The 16,688-nt window shown below is 40.9% G+C and overlaps 1 protein-coding gene across 1 annotated transcript in view; it reads left to right on the top strand.

Annotated features, from left to right (window-relative positions):
* The window catches only part of Lzic (leucine zipper and CTNNBIP1 domain containing), a 22,297-nt gene extending 11,547 nt beyond the window's left edge, over positions 1–10,750 (top strand). The window contains exon 8 of the mRNA XM_048783649.1: positions 10,276–10,750. Within this exon, the coding sequence (XP_048639606.1) occupies positions 10,276–10,343 (68 nt within the window). The 3' untranslated portion in view covers positions 10,344–10,750. The remainder of the gene's footprint in view (positions 1–10,275) is intronic.
* The last annotated feature ends 5,938 nt before the right edge of the window (positions 10,751–16,688 follow it).

Raw genomic sequence — 16,688 nt, forward strand, 5'->3', positions numbered from 1 at the left:
TTTACTTAGTGTATTTTCAAGGTTAATCCACATGGAGCATGTATTTTATTTCTTTTTGTGGCTGAGTACCACATTTTGTTTATTTATGTATCTATGAATACCTGGGTTGGGTTGTTTTCACTTTTTTAGCTGTTGTGAATAGTGCTGCTGTGAACATCTGTGTACAGTTATTTGTTTGAATACCTGTTTTCAGTTCCTTTGGGTATAGACCTAGGAATGGAATTACTATGTTTGATTGTTGTTTTTTTTTTTTTTTTTTTTAAAGAGAGAGTGAAAGAGGGAGAGAGAGAGACAGAGAATTTTAATATTTATTTTTTAGTTATTGGCGGACACAACATCTTTGTTTTGTATGTGGTGCTGAGGATCGAACCCGGGCTGCACGCATGCCAGGCAAGCGCGCTACCGCTTGAGCCACATCCCCAGCCCATGTTTGATTGTTTTTTAAGTGGTAGCAAGATTCTTCCCTGTACCTTCCCCCTAATAAACTAGGAAAATAAGGAATATTTTGCATTTGAAAGAAACTCAAAATATGAGTTGAACCTGGGGTCCTTAATCTTAGTTCCCCTTAAACCTTTATTACCAACATCAGTGAAATAGTTTGTCATTAATCACATTAGTGAATTCAATTTAAAATCATCTTCCTTTACAGGAGGCCAGGTTTTCAATGCCAGCAAGACACTGACACAATCATGGCTGTATAACCTTCTGTTGGTTACTTCATTTTTTGAGTCTCACTTTCTTTTCTGTTCAATGGGATAAGATCTACCTCATAGGATTACTGTGCATTCCCCTCTCTTAATAAGAAAAAAAAAAGTTCTGGAGTTAATCTGCCATTTAAAAGCTCTTCCAAGAGGGGCTGGGGATATAGCTCAGTTGGTAGAGTGCTTGCCTTGCATGTACAAGGCCCTGGGTTTGATCCCCAGCACCAAAAATATAAAAATTAAAAAAAAATAAAAGCTCTTCCAAGAGCCATATGACAGATTTTGTTTCACAATTTTGATATTCAGAATATCAAATATTAAGTTGAAAATCTGTATTTACAATTATTAAATGACTTGTAAACTATGTTTCCTATTCACATTTTGCTACTTTTTAGATCTCTTTGGAAGTTGTAGTATCACTAAGGCAGCTAATTTTTCAACATTCTTTGGTTGGGCTAATATTTTGGCAAAAATTCTTGTATTTCTCAAAGAACTACAGCTGAAGCAGAAATAAGTTCCAATGAGCAAGCCACCAACCAAATGAGTGTTTTATTTTATGCTCTTGAGTGGTGAATAGGTATTCTAGGTGGATGGTTTTTCAGGAAGAAACTGAGGGATGAAGGAGTTGTTCCCAGGAAAGAGTTGGAGTTGGGACAAATGGATTGTTAGACCTTCTGTTGAAGACATTCAGCCAAAGAAAGGTCATCTTTAGCAAGAGAAAAGACTGCAGCTATACCATTGAAATGGCATCTCACTACAGTGAAGGATGGATAACTTGAATTAATTACAGAACAAATAAATCCAGACTATTTCGCCTAGAACCTTTCAACTACTTTTCTGTCCATGTTTTTTTTTTTTTTTTCCCTTACTCTGTTCATTCCTAAAACCAAAGAGTGCTTTGCCTTTCGGAATGTTTTCCAACATTAGTATGTAAATTAAAACTGTCAGCATTCCCACAGACCCCATTGAACAAGCTGCAAGATGTAATTTTCCATTCTGTCTGGCCCTGGAAGTAAAAAGATTTTAGAAAATGGAGAAACTAGTATTTAATATTTCACCAAGTCACAAAAAGCAAGTTAAAAATATGTCTCTTATAGATAACCCCCTAGAATGTGGCCTTCTGAAGTTTTCCTCCCTTCTCACACAGCAAAGTGGAAAGACCGTTGCAGCCAAGGGCTTGAACACAAGGGGTCAGCAACATTTTCAGAGTTCATGATGGAAAGCCCATGCTGTTCCAAAGAAATGCAGCAAAGTAGAGTTTTGAAGCTATCTATTGGAAGTGTTCTAATGCTTCATTGTTTGGTTTGCCTGTGAGAAAAGAACTACTTACAGTCTCGTTATTTGACTACAACTAAAAATGACCAGGGCTGGGGAATGTGGCTTCAGTGGTATGGCACTTGCCTAGCATGTACAAGGCCCTGGGTTCAGTCCACAGCATAGGAGAAAAAAAAAAGGAAAAAAAAATACTCTAAGAGAGGCATGAAGTGCTATTTTTTTTTTTTTGAGTGAATATAATACTGAAAAACCAGATTACATTACTTCTAAGATTGTGTCAACCACGGATCTTCTGCCCCATAACCATGAGTTTTTGGAGCACTTTCATAAAAAACCTGATGAAGCTGTGCTACAATCATAATTTCACCTTTTGCTACCTTTTAGATCTCTTTGGAAGTTGTAGTATCACTAAGGCAGCTAAGTTTTAATGATTTAAGTGCACACATTAATTTTTTGGGTGGTGGTGGGGGACTGGGGATTGAACTCAGGGGCATTCAACTACTGAGCCACTTCCCCTCTTTTGTATTTTATTTAAGACAGGGTCTCACTGAGTTGCTTAGCACCTCACCATTGCTGAGGCTGGCTTTGAACTCACCATCCTCCTGTCTCAACCTCCCAAGCTGCTGGGAGGTGTGCACCACCGAGCCCTGCTAAAAGCACACATTATCTTAATTGTCTATTTACTCTAAAATGTGTAAGCAAATAGGCAGCAAAATCACAAGTTCAAGGCCACCCTGGGAAAGACCCTGTCTCAAAAAATAAAGAGAATTGTAACCCAGTGGTAGAGTACCCCTGGATTAAATTCCCAGCACCATGAATGAATGAATAAATAAAATCCCCAACATCATCAATAAATACTGAGGCATTTACCTCCAATGAGAACTGAAGAGGAAATATAGGTAGAAGTAAATGTTTGGCCCAGATTAGACTGTGATTGTTATAGCTATGGTTGGGCCTTGATATTAGAAATTGTGGTGCTTTTCTGTTTCATGTTTAAAAAAAAAAAATGGGCTGTGGTGGTGTACACCTGTTATCCCAGCAACTTGGGAGGCTCTGGCAGGAAGATCATAAGTTATAGGCCAGCCTCAACAATTTGGGAGGCTGAGGCAGGAGGATTGCTAGTTGGAGGCCAACCTAAGCAATTCAGTGAGGCCCTGTCTCAAAAAGGTCAGGGGCTATGTTGTGGCTCAGTGGTAGAGTGCTCGCCTAGCATGCACAAGGCACTGGGTTCAATCCTTAGCACCACATAAATGTAAAATAAAGATATTGTGTCCAGGGCTGGGGTTGTGGCTCAAAAGTAGAGCACTTGCCTAGCACATGCAAGGCCCTGGGTTCGATCCTCAGCACCACATAAAATAAATAAAATAAAGGCGTCTTCTACAACTAAAAAATAATATTTAAAAAAGAAATAAATTAAAAGGGCTGGGGATGTAGCTCAATGGTAAAGTGCCCCTGGATTAAATTCTCAGTATCAAAAATGACAACAACAAAATAATAATTTTGATAACATCTCAAATTTTACATCAGGTTTATTCTAAGTCTTGGCAAATTATACTTGGTTTGTTTTATATAGCTTAGAACTTATTTATTTAAACATTCTCTTTATAGTTACTCATGAAAAGAGCATTTGTACTTTTGGTGTCCATAGGGTCAACTCTCTTAGCTTCTCAGCCTTGCAGCATTTCTTTTCAAACTGTCTTCTAGAAGCTTCAGTGGTTTGTTCCTGGGTCAGAAACTACCAAGAGCAAGATTCCATATAAAGAAGTACAGATAGATATAGCATTCTCAGAAAAAAAAAATGTGGACTGTGTCCATGCAGGACTCATTTTAGGGAATCTGACCAGGCCAGTGGCACCCTTTGTTCCAGCAAAGTGTTTCTGACCTCCCACCATGTTATTTGTGCCAGAGTGGAAGGTGCATTGTGCCAGGTTAATTTTGTTATAATCAGAGGGCAAGGGATGTAGTTCATTGGTAAAGCACTTGCCTAGCACATTTGAGGCCCTGTGTTGAATCCCTAGTACACATAAAGAAAAGCACTGGACAAACTGTATCCTCTAGGCCCTTCAAGTTTGAAAACACAAACTGTGCTTCTCCCTTGAAAGGGAATAGGTATTAAAATTGAATAGAAGAAAACATAGTTTGAGAAAATATTCTGCCATGCTGAATATTTTGAACCCAGGACCTTGAGCAAGATAGGCACATGATGTATCACTGAGGTACATCCCCAGCTCACTGTAGAAAAATAGCAGCAGTGACTGTATAGGAGTTGGGGAAATCTCTGATTGTGATGTCATTGGATCTTTCATCAGCAATTTACTGAATGCTGGTATATATATGCCAGACACAGGTTACCTGGTTCTTTTTTTTTTTTGTGGGGCTGGGGATAGAACCCAGGACCTTATGCATGGGAGGCAAGCACTCTACCAACTGAGCTATATCCCCAGCCCCTACCTGGTTCTTTTTTGTTAACTTTTCCAAAATGGATGTTGGACATGGTCCTTTTTTTTTTTTCTTCCCAAATAAGACTCATATCATTAATAAGACTTGTATCATTAATACATCCATAAATTACAGGTATATAACCATAAAATTTTGTTTATAGTGATAAAAGCTAGATTGAATATAAATCTAAAAATGATGTTTCTTAGCTGGATCCTTAGAAACATTTAAAATGTTCATCTAAATATTGTAAAATAAACAAATATTATAAAGAATACTATACTTGATCATAATCCTGATCCATATAATTTGATCTAAATAATCTTTTAATTATTTTAGTTTTTTTTTTTTTATTTTTCACATACTGAAGATTGAATCCAGGGGTGCTTTACCACTGAGCTATATATCTAGACTTTTTTATTTTGAGACAAGTTCTTATTAAATTGCCCAGGCTGGCCTCAAACTTGGAATCCTGCCTCAACTTCCTAAGTCACTGAGATCATAGGCATGTTTGGGTGCTGCGGGGTTGAACTCAGGGCCTTACACATTAGGTAAATGCTCTACCACTGAGCTACATTCGCAGCTACATTCTAGAAGAGTCCATTTCTATTCCTGATTCCGTTGTTCTTTCATACCTAGTTTTTGTCTTACTTTGTCAACATTCAAATATCTACATTCATATAGATATTTTGTGAGGAATGGTTATTAAATGTGTAAATTGCTTTAAAACTGCAATGAAAAGAATTGTGAGAAAGCAAAATAAATACTATCTTTAAAAATATTTAAATATGTATTTTAAGCCTGGCATGTTATCGCAGCTATTTGGGAGGCTGAGGCAGGAGGATCACAAGTTTGAAGCCAGCCTGGGCAACTTTTTGAGACTCTATCTCAAAATGAAAAATAAAAAGGGCTGGGGATTTAGCTCAGTGGTAGAGGGTCCCTGGGTTCAATGCCCAGTATGGTTACCAAGAAGAAAAAAAAGTACTCAGTGAATGAAAGAATAAAAGAGGAAGCAATGCATTTGGATTGACTTAAGGAAGTTCTTATGTTCATAATCGAGATATTTGAAGTAATGGGAAATGATGAATCATAAAAAGTAACTAGGAACACCTAATGTAGTTAAAAACCCACCATTCTGTTGCTCCTTCTTTCCTGGAGGTGAGGTGAGGTGAGTTACTTTTTCTGAAGAAATTATTTCTTTTCAATGATATAAAATGGTCTAAAGAGATCTTATAATAGCCCAAGACTTCCTGAGGAAAGAACAATACTGGGTGTGTGGGAACTCGTGTGTTAACACTAGACTGTCTCAGCAGGGTGTCACTGGCAATAGAAATGTAAAGCAAATTAAAACTAGTCCTTTTATGTTTACCAGACCCTGCAACCCCTTTAGTTTGCTGCTTGTGTCTCCTATTCTGAAAAGAAATCAAATGGAAACTGCCTGCTCAAAGTTAAAAAGTCCTATGTGTCACCTGTATGCTTGCTTGAGGACTCCCTGTCTCCTCTGTGAGCCTGTCCTCTTTCCTAAGAAAGCTTTTCTGCTTATTAGTGAAATAAGTGTCCCTTCAATTCTATCTCTATTTAGCCACCAATTAGTCAGATGAGCAGAAATGTGCTCCCACACTGAGTGCTGTACTAGGGGCATGAGGAAGCCGCTCCACTTCATGTGCAAGCTATGTGAGCCCTTTTTATCTCCCAGGAGAGGCCCTCAATAGGTTTGCTCTACCCCCTGGAGCCTGTAGCTATTTCGGTCTAACTACTCATTAAAGTCAATTTAAGATATTGCTAAAGCCTTTGGATTCTTTAAGTGAGTTGCCTCCACTTCAACTAAAAATAATTCACTTTTACTCCCCAGAGAGGCTCCCAAGTTACATGAACTCCCTCCTCAGCCTTACCCCTGTAAAAATATGGATATCCCTGGCAAGATTAGCTTCTTACAAAAGACCAAGACTCTTACTGGGAATGCATGTCTAACTACAAGAATGGAAGCAAAGGACAGACCCAAGGTAAAGCGAAGGCCAGGAATATGGATATAAATAAATATAAATAAATATAAAGGAGAAACCAGGACTTTGGGAAAAGGCAGGCATTTTTCTTTTATCCTTTAATGACATCTAAAAATTGATGAGAGTATGTAGCAGCAAACCAGAGCCATCCGTCACCAAGGGACATGCACTATGCCTTTCTTCTTCTGCCTTGGGAGCCCATTCCAGAATTGGGAGCCTTGGCATAACTGGCAGAAGAGTGAACTGAACACTGGCAGAGCCAGCCCAACAGAAAGAGACTCATGGAATGTTTACATGGAAGTGCAAAAGGGGAATAGTCTGTTTCTGAAAACTTGTAATATCATTATTGTTACAGCAAGTGCTTCTAGTCATCTAGAAATCATAACACATACTGCATCATCTGCAGGTTCAACAAAAAACCTGAGCTTAGGGATCTTTGGCTGTTTCTTAAGTTATCAATTTAATTCTAAGCTGATGATATACCAGTGTTATACCAAAAGCATTAAAGGCTTTAGGATATTTAAGCAGGTTGTTTTGGTGCTAAACCACAGTATCTTAGGATGAGAAAAGCAACAGTCAACCATTTATTTAGTTTCCATTAGAATGGAAAATGACTTGATCATAGCTATTTGAATATATTGGACCATTACTCAGAAAATATTTCTTCACACTTTTCTCCCTGGGGTGGAGTTTGCTTTCTTGTCCAGGGTTTTGGCCCATTTGGCCAATGGACTACTTGTGGGCTTCCTGGAGGGGCCTTCCAAATGCTTTTCAGTTAGGCTTGGTGCTCTTGCTCTTTGCCATTCCTCATGCAGAACAGGCCTGGGCAACCTCTGGTCCAAGAAGAGGAGACAGGTGGAGCAAACTTAGTTCCAACTAAACCCTGCTGATCCAGTCCAATACAACAGAGTCATGGCCAACCTGCAGCCTGAAGCTAGGCAGTTCTCTGTTGTCAAGTAAAAAGCAACCTCCAAGTTTTGAGGTAGTTTGTAATCCAGTGTTATTCCAGCAAAAGCTGAAGTATACTATTCATTTCTACTGTGGTCCATTTGTCATGCTTTTGCCAAAGCCATTTGTATATGTGTGTGTGGTGCTAGGGACTGAATCCAGAGCCCTGTACATGCTAAACACACTCTGCCACTGAAATCCATTCCTCTTTCTCTAGTCATCTATTTAAATGGAAATCCAATCATGTCACATACACTTGTTCAAACCTTTTGACAGATCTTGTTAATCTTGGGGTGAAGACCAATAGTGTAGCATGACCTATAAAGTCCTTAAGGTTCCATCAACAACTAAAAAAAATCCTTAAGGCTCTGGACCTAGCCTCTGTGGCTGGCCTCTTCCTGAAGTCTCTTTCTCCATCACTGTACGACAGCTCTCCTGCCTTCTCACTCACCTGTGGGTTGGCTGGTCCCACTGTCTGCTTTACTGTTCTCCCTCCTCTTTGCCTAGTTAACTTCAACTTACACTTCAAGTGTAAGGTTAAATGTTTCTTTCCTAAGAAAGCTCTCCTTGACCCTAATACAAGGTTAGATTCCCAGTTGTATGAATTCAGGCCCTGATATATCGGCCTTTAGCACTTAACTATAATTACAAAGACTTATTTGACTGTAACTCACTGATGTCCATCAGACCCACTAGGAGGAAAGGGAGGGCATGGACAACACACATCAGATTTGCTGCCTGAGCCCCTTCCTAGCACAGTGCCACACACCTGGGGGGCACTCAGTGCATATTCCTTGAATAAGTGACAGACTAAAGAAACTGGATGTGGGCTGGGGTGGCTCAGTGGCAGAGCCTGAGGATTGAACAATCCTCAGGATCACATAAAAACAAACAAACAAAATAAAGGTATTGTTCACCCACAACTTAAATCCTCAGGATTCAATCCTCAGGACCACATAAAAACAAATAAACAAAATAAAGGTATTGTTCGCCCACAACTTAAAAAATTAAAAAAAAAAAAAAACTGGACCTGATGCTGGCGAAGACGTGGATCAGCGCAAGTGAAAGGTCCCATGAGAAGTGAGTTTTGTAAGGCAGAGAATGAGTGTTGGCACAAGGTCAAGAGAACACCTGCAGAGGAAACAGTCTCCTTACTCACAGGGCCAGGTTGGTTCTAGCAATAATGAGAGTCAGATGTCTTTTATTACATTAGACGCATGAAAACTGTGATAATAGGAAATGTCATTAGCTGTGGGAAGGCTGGCAATGTGGAAAGGTTGGACTATGATAGAACTACTGATAAGTTCAGACCAGGGCCAATAGCCCTAGAATTTGAAATGAAGATCAAAATCATGCCTTTTAGGTTCTTTGTTTGTTTTACTACCAGGGATTGAACCCAGGAGTGTTTAAACACTGAGCCACATCCCCAGCCCTTTATATTTTGAGACAGGCTCTCACTAAGTTGCTAAGGGCCTTGCTAACTTGTTGAGGTTGGCTTTGAACTTGCAATCCTCCCGCCTCAGCCTCCCAAGTTGCTGGGATTATAGGTGTGCACTCCTTTGCCCAGCTGCCTTTGGGGTTCTTTTTTATTCTAATTTTTTTTGTAGTTATATATGAATAGATTGGCTTTATTTTATTTATTTATTTTTTTATGTGGTGCTAAGGATCGAACCCAGTGCCTCACAGTGCCTCACATAGGCAAATGCTCTGCCTCTGACTACAGCCCCAGCCCCCTTTTGTAGTTCTTAACATTTATTTATTTATCTATCTATATATTTATTTAGTACTGGAGATTGAACCTAGGGGTGAGCCACATCCGAGCCACATCCCTAGCCCTTTTTATTTTGAGACAGGGCCTTGCTAAGTTGCTTAGAGCCTCTCCAAGTTGTTAAGGCTGGCCTCAAACTTGTGATCCTCCTGCCTCAGCCTCCCAGGTTGCTGGGATTACAGGTATGTGCCACCACACCTAATAAGGGTTCTTAACTTTTAAATAGTGCCAGATGTTATCTAAAAGGAAGAAACTCCTCTATGTATCATGATATATACAGAGAACAAATAAAATGTACCAGGAGTGACATGAGGTTGAAGCTTTGAATTGAAAATATGATGTTGGGGGGCTGGGGATGTGGCTCAAGCAGTAGCGTGCTCGCCTGGCATGCGTGCGGCCCAGGTTCGATCCTCAGCACCACATACAAACAAAGATGTTGTGTCCGCCGAAAACTAAAAAATAAAATAAATAAAAAATAAAAAAAAAGAAAAGAAAATATGATGTTGGTGCAGCTGTGTGCACCTACAATCTCAGCTACTCAGGGAGTTGAGGCAGGAGGTTCCTTTGACCCAGGAGTTAAGGGCCAACCCGAGCAACAGAGCGACACCTTGTCTTAAAAAAAAAAAAAAAAAATTCACCCGTGAAGGTTTCATCCCTTTTTTGATATGCTATCACAAAAGACTGTGGAAAACATTTGATTTTAAAATTCCATTTCATCAGCAATGTATACAAATATAACCTATGTTATCTTTCTTTTTTTAAATATTTTTTAGTTGTAGATGGACATAATAGCTTTATTTATTTATTTTTATGTGCTGCTGAGGATTGATCCTAGTGCCTCACACATGCGAGACAAACATTCCACCACTGAGCCCCAGCCCCAGCCCCTAAGTTGTCTTTTAATGATTTTTTAGGTTAAAGAAAAAAAGTGACAGGAAAATTGAAAAAAAAAATTCTTTTACTAGTAAGCATCTCGGTCTATTTCCCTTGGCTCCATAGATTGTGCTAATTAAGATGATATCAACAGAGGATCCTAAAGTGTAACTTCCTTTTCTTTTCTTTTTTTTTTTTTTAAACCATCTGTGCTGGCTTGTGTGTTCATTGCTTGAATAATTAATAATCATTACTATCTGTTCTGCAGTGTGTGGGAGAAGAGTGAGCAATCTTGGATACCAGCACATTTGCCCCATGCCTGTCCCCTTTGCGTAAGCTTTCATGTGAGGCTTTTCATTAGCTGGCACCTGGTGTAGATTTGCTGCCCTCGGCCTTTAGTGTTTGTGAACTACAATAAAGAACCCCCTCTGGTTCACCAGCTGGGGGCAAGTATTGCTGATGGGAAGTAATTTCTCAGAAGAATAGTAATGAAGAAGATGGGGGGTTTGGAGAAATGAAGCCACAAAGTCCATTTAGGTTGAGAAAACTTTGCTGGTCCAAATGCAAAATCGACCAGTCACCTTGTGGCCAAACCTCAGTTTTAGGAATAGCAGAATTTCAGAAAATCCCTAACCAAAAAAAAAAAAAAGTGAAACACGGAGGGTTTATCATCTTGAGGTGGCGAGCAGGAGCAAAGCTTCAGCTCTTTATTGTTGGCAGGCTCTTCTGCTTATTTGCAGTAACAAACAGTTAAGCAGTCTGTAACTCAACAGGGCCAGGAAGGAATCCCCAGGAATGGTCATTTCAGCCTCTGCATACATGGTGAACATTGCAGCACAGGTATGGAATGTAATGATCTCTAGGAGGAAGGGCTGGCAACTGTTTTAGCACTTACTCCCAGAGAGTAGAAGCTATTTGCTTTTAGGGAAGGTCATTTTTTGTCCTTAATTGGACAATAACCAGCAGGAAATAAGGTGCTAAACAGACTTCTGTGTTTAAAGGCTAATAGGCTGAGTATTTGGATCTCATGTTGCTTTGTCTTTACTGGGTAATGGGAGTGTCTGAGGCTGCACTGACAACATATGCTTAAAAGACATGCGATTCTACCAAAACTCAGTCACAGAAAGGAGTCACTGTGTCTTTCTACTGTTCCCAAGCACACACAGCAGGGTTCTGTGATGTTGGGAAGGTCTACTCATCAGCTGCTTCTGAGACCAACATTCTGGGGGCAAGTTGTCGGACAGCCAGATGTTCACAGCTGCACATACCCACCTCATGACACAAGATATGTATGTTCACTGATCTACAAAATGCTTTCACCATTGTGTTTAAAAATTCCTTATTATCTCCAAAGTAAAATCAGATGATGATTATTTACCAAGGCACGGCCCAAGAGGATGGCGCTGACTGTGGTATGCTCTGCTCTGCACTTGGCCTCTGTATCAATGTCTGTCCTCCATATCACTGATGAGCCACATCAAATATAAACAGGAAACAAGCACAAGGACCAAAGAAAAGTTTTTTTTTCATATACACACACACGTATATATATTTAGTTATAGATGGACACAATGACTTTATTTTTATGTGGTGCTGAGGATAGAACCCAGGGCCTCACACATTCTAGGCAAGCACTGTACCACTGAGCCACAACCCCAGCCCTCACTTTCTATATTATTGAAAATTATTAGTGCTTAAAATTTAGTTTTATTTATTTGTTTAGGTACTAGAGATTAAACTCAGGAGAACTCTACCACTGAACTACACTCTTTAATTTTTATTTTGAGTCAAGTTTCACTAAATTGCCTAAACTGACCTTGAACCTGTAATCCTTCTGTGTCAGTCCCAAGTTTCTAGGAATACAGGCATGTGCCACCACAGCTGGCCAAAATTTAGTTTTTAAAAAACAAAAAAGCTGGGCACAGTGGCTTGGGAGGCTGAGACAGGAGGACTGCAAGTTCAAAGTCAGCTTCAGCAATTTAGTGAGACCCAGTCTCATAATAAAAAAATACAAAGAGCTAGGGATATAGCTCAGTGGTTAAGCACAGCTCGGTTCAACCACTGGTACAAAAAAAAAAAAAAAAAAGAACCAGACATTGTGATGGTGTACACCTGTAATTCCAGCGACTTGGGAGGCTGAGACGAGAGGATCTCAGGTTCAAGGCCAATCTCAGCAATTTGGCAAGACCCTCAGCAACCAGGAGACCTTGTCTCAAACTAAAAAAAGGTTTGGAGATGTATCTCAATGGTAAAGCACCCCTGAGTTCAATCCCCAGTACCAAAAAAAAAAAAAAAAAGAATCAGTTTCATTATTATGATTATTATTATTTGCAGTGCAGGGGAAGGGAATCAATCCAGTGCCTTGTGCATACCAAGCAAGTACTCTACCACTGAGCTACATTACCACCCCTCTTCCTTTCTTTACAAGACAAAACAAAATAAAATTCTCCTCTTGATTCAGTACAAAGTCTCTTCCTTTCTCAACTTGCACCTACTCAACTCATAAGCAGGAAGGCCCTCTTAGGGGTAAAAATGGAGAAGCAATGCTACCATAATTGCTTTAACATGGCTCCTTCCCAAAGCCTGCTGTGGCTCCACTTATTACTCTCTGGCCTGAAATTTTTACTGTTATAGTTATCCCTTTGATATAGAAGACACAGATTTTTTTTCTTGCTCCAAAAGCAACTATTTAAAGTTACATATATGTTCTGCGACTACAGGGAGGCCTTCCCCAAAGCTGAAAGGAGAAAATATAGAATCATACATTTAGTGAAAGAAGTCTAAGGAAGAGAGGGTAGATAGCACTGGAGTTGGGTTCAGGAGTGGGAGGGAAAGTTACTTATTAATGCAATAAGATTTTAAGCCAGATGCTATGCTGGGGTAGAGTGGGCTATAGTCAAATAATCCTTGCCCTTTTGGAGTCTGTGGTCATGCTATGAGACTGGGGCTAGTATAGATTAAGAAAAGCTTCCTTAAATTTAAGACCAAAAAAAAAAAAAAAAAAAAATTCAGGCAGGAGAAAGGGGAGAAAAGAAAAAGAGCCATTGAAGCTAAGACTACTGTGCACTCAGAGGTCTGAAGCACATAGTTCTGTGATCAAGAACAGGGAGAAGCCCTGTCCATGGCTGGAGCTCAACTGGCAAAGGTGGTTCAAGATCAGGCAGGAGCAGATGGTAAGGCCTTGTAGCAATGCTAAGGGTTTTATTTTGTCGTCGTTGTTTTTTGAGGGGAGGGGGCACTGGGGATTAGACCCAAGGGTTTTTACCACTAAGCTACATTCCCATCCTTTTTAATTTTTAATTTTGAGACAGGATCTCACTAAGTTACTCAGGACCTTATTAAATTGCTGGGGCTGGCCTTGAACTTGTGATCTTCTGGCCTCAGCCTCCAGAGTTGCTGGGATTACAGGCATGCACCACCATGCCCTACAAAAATTTTGAACTTGGGCTGGGGATGTGGCTCAAGCGGTAGCGCGCTCGCCTGGCGTGCGTGCGGCCCGGGTTTGATCCTCAGCACCACATACAAACAAAGATGTGTCCGCCGAGAACTAAAAAATAAATATTAAAAATTAAAAAAAAAAAAATTTTTGAACTTAATGATGAAAATGAAGAGAAGTTGAGTAGTACAGATCTGACAAGAATTGTGCATTTTAAGATGATCCCTCTAGTTGTTGAGTGGATAGTGGATTCAAGGAAGCTGGGAAAGCCTGAATGGGAGACCACTTGGAGCATCATTGTTAGAGTCAAGGTGAGAGCCAATGTTATGTTCAACTGAGGAAGAGGGGACTGGGAGTGTAGCTCAGTGGTAGAGCACTTGCTTAACATGTGGAAAAGCCTGGGTTCAAGCCCCAGGCTCAAAAAAAAAAAAAAAAAAAAAAAAGACAGAGAGAGAATGAACTATGTAGTAGGCCAGGTGCATAGGCCAGGTGCAGCTGTATGCTCATTGGTCCCAGCTACTGGGAGGGTGAGGCAGGAGGACTACTTGTGTCCAGGAATTCCAGGACAGCCTTACGCAAATATTGAGACCTCCATAACAACAAACAAATAAACTGAGGAAGAGGTGATGGTAGGAAGAAGGAAGATCAAAGTATGGATAGACCAAGTATGGAGGCATGCACTTGTAATCTAAGCTTCGTGAGTGGCTGAGACAGTAGGATTGTAGGTTAGAGACCAGTGTGGGTAACTTAGGGAGACTCTGTCTCAAAACAAATAATAAAAAAAAGGCTGGAGATTGAGTTCAGTAGTATAGCACCTGTGAGTTCAATTCAATGAGTACTATGTATGCTATGCTTTAGGGGTAGGAACAGCATGAACTGGAAATGAGAGATAAAGGAAAGAGTGGTATAAAGGATGCTCTTTAAGTTTCTGGTTTAAGCACCTGGGTAGACAGTGGTGCCAGTTAATGAAGTGGGACCCTAGAGAAAGGTCAATTTGCGGACCTATAAAATGTGGAATGCTGTGATGGGAGTTGGCATGAGATCTCAAACTGAGGAACACATATTTTGTTGAGGTCTCTTTTCCGTTTTCCTCTCTTCTAAATATTGGACTCAATTTCTCTCTAGCAAAAATTCCATGTGGTGGGTGGATGATGATTCTACTTTTTTTTGGCAGGGGGTAGGTGTTGGGGTTGAACCCATTTTCAAGCATGCTAAGCATGTGCTCTGTCACTGAGCCACTGCCCAGCCTACTCCTAAGACTCTTGAGATCATACTCTGAAGTTTTTGATGCAATGGGAGGGAGAAAACTTCCCCTCATTTCTAATTAAGGATAAAGGTGGGAAAGAAATGCATAAAATGAAAGGTAATAGTGTGGACAATTTTTTTCCCAAAAGTTTCACACGTATTGTGAATATTATTTATATTTCAAAACTGCAGGGGGCTGAGGTTGTGGTTCAGCAGTGGATGCTTGCCTAGCATGTGCAAGGTGCTGGGTTTGATCCTCAGCACCACATAAAAATAAATAAATAAAATAAAGGTATTGTGTCCAACTACAACTAAAAAAAAAAAAAAAAGGAAGGTTCTGCATTTCTAGGTAGCACTATTACTTCAGGATTAATTTAGGTTCCACCCACCTGTACAGTCTTAAAAGTGAGACATGAAAGGCTTAGGAAATAGGGAACAGCTATTGGTACTGGCAGTCCAGCACATCTCTCACCCTTGGGGAATTGCTCTTCCTCACCCCAGGGTACTCATGAGTCAGTTAATTACAGATTTCTAACCATAAATAAATAAATAAATAAACAAACAAACAAACAAATAATAAATGATGCATACATACATACATACACATGTGACCCAAGTTGGACAAATCTATGTCTTTCCCTGATGGACCCACTAGCATACTGTGTTGGCAAATATTTGTTGAGCCCTGGCTATGGGCATTCTGGACACTAATGGAGATGCAGACACTAATAAGACATATATATGCCCTTAACGGGTTTGCAATCTCATGACTTTTAAAAAAAAATTTTAGTTTTCAGTTGTAGTTGGAACAATACCTTTATTTTATTTATTTATTTTTATGTGGTGCTGAGGATGGAACCCAGGGCCTCGCACGTGCTAGGCGAGTGCTCTACCGCTGAGCCACAACCCCAGCCCAATCTTGCGACTTTTATTAAAACGAAAATATTTTCCAGTTGTGACTAAAATACAGTCGTGAAATCAAAAGAGGAATATAGACATTTCAGGCTATAAACAGTGGAGATAAAAAAATTATATATTCTTGCATAGAAAAGTTAGTGAAAGAGGAAGAAAGTGAAAAAGGAAGAAGGTGTAAGAACGAAGTGAAAAGAAAGGAGGTGGGGAAGCCGGGCAGGATGGCTTCTGAACTGGGGTTAGTGCTACACGATGTAATTGGTAGGTCAGAATGTTGAAAATGAGATTCGTGTCCCTTTAAAAGGAAGACAGGTGTTAAAATCAATTCGCCTTTTGCCTAAAATGGGCTGTTTCTCTCTGTACTCTCTCCAGATAGCGCCAGACTTCTATAGGAATACTTTAATCACGGACCCCTGCCCCAACCCTGAAAAATGCCCTACAGTACACTCGATATTCTGAGTTTACCCGGCCGATGGAGGCCCTCCTTGGGCTCTCTGGGCTCCATGGATCCCAGGTTGGACAGGCCCAAATTCAGGAGCGGGCCTAATTGCTTCCAAGGTAGCAGCGCACCCAGCTTGGAGATGGGGAAGACCACGCCCCTAAACGTCCTGAGAGTCCATTTCAGATTTTTCTGGGGTTCTGGGTAAACTGGCGTCACCCCGCCCTGTCTGGCCGCTCTGGGTTTTAAACATAGACCCGTGCGTAGGAGAGGCCATTACTTTTATGGGCTACTGTGCTCACGGAACGGCCAGAGACAGGCAGAATGGCTTTGCCGCAGCGCCCGCTCCATCCTTGCCTGGGCTCCTCCCTCAAGCCGCCTCCGCCTCCTTGGATCCCCCGCTCCGCCTTCCTGGCCCACCTCCTTCCGCTCCACCCCTTTGCTCTCAACGCGGACTCAGCCACGCCCCGCGACCCTGCTCTGCCCGCCCACCGCGTGGCCCCGCCTCCATGCCTATGGCCACGCCCACAACCCAGAGAAGCGCAATGAGCGTCCCCGCGCGCCGCTCAGGCCCCACCTCGAAGTTGAATCCCCGCCCTTCGGGCAGAGTGAACCAATGCCCGGCCCCGCCCTCGGCAGGTCCCGCCCC

This window comes from Marmota marmota, unplaced genomic scaffold (assembly GCF_001458135.2).
Source record: "Marmota marmota marmota unplaced genomic scaffold, marMar, whole genome shotgun sequence".
Lineage (NCBI taxonomy): Eukaryota > Metazoa > Chordata > Mammalia > Rodentia > Sciuridae > Marmota > Marmota marmota.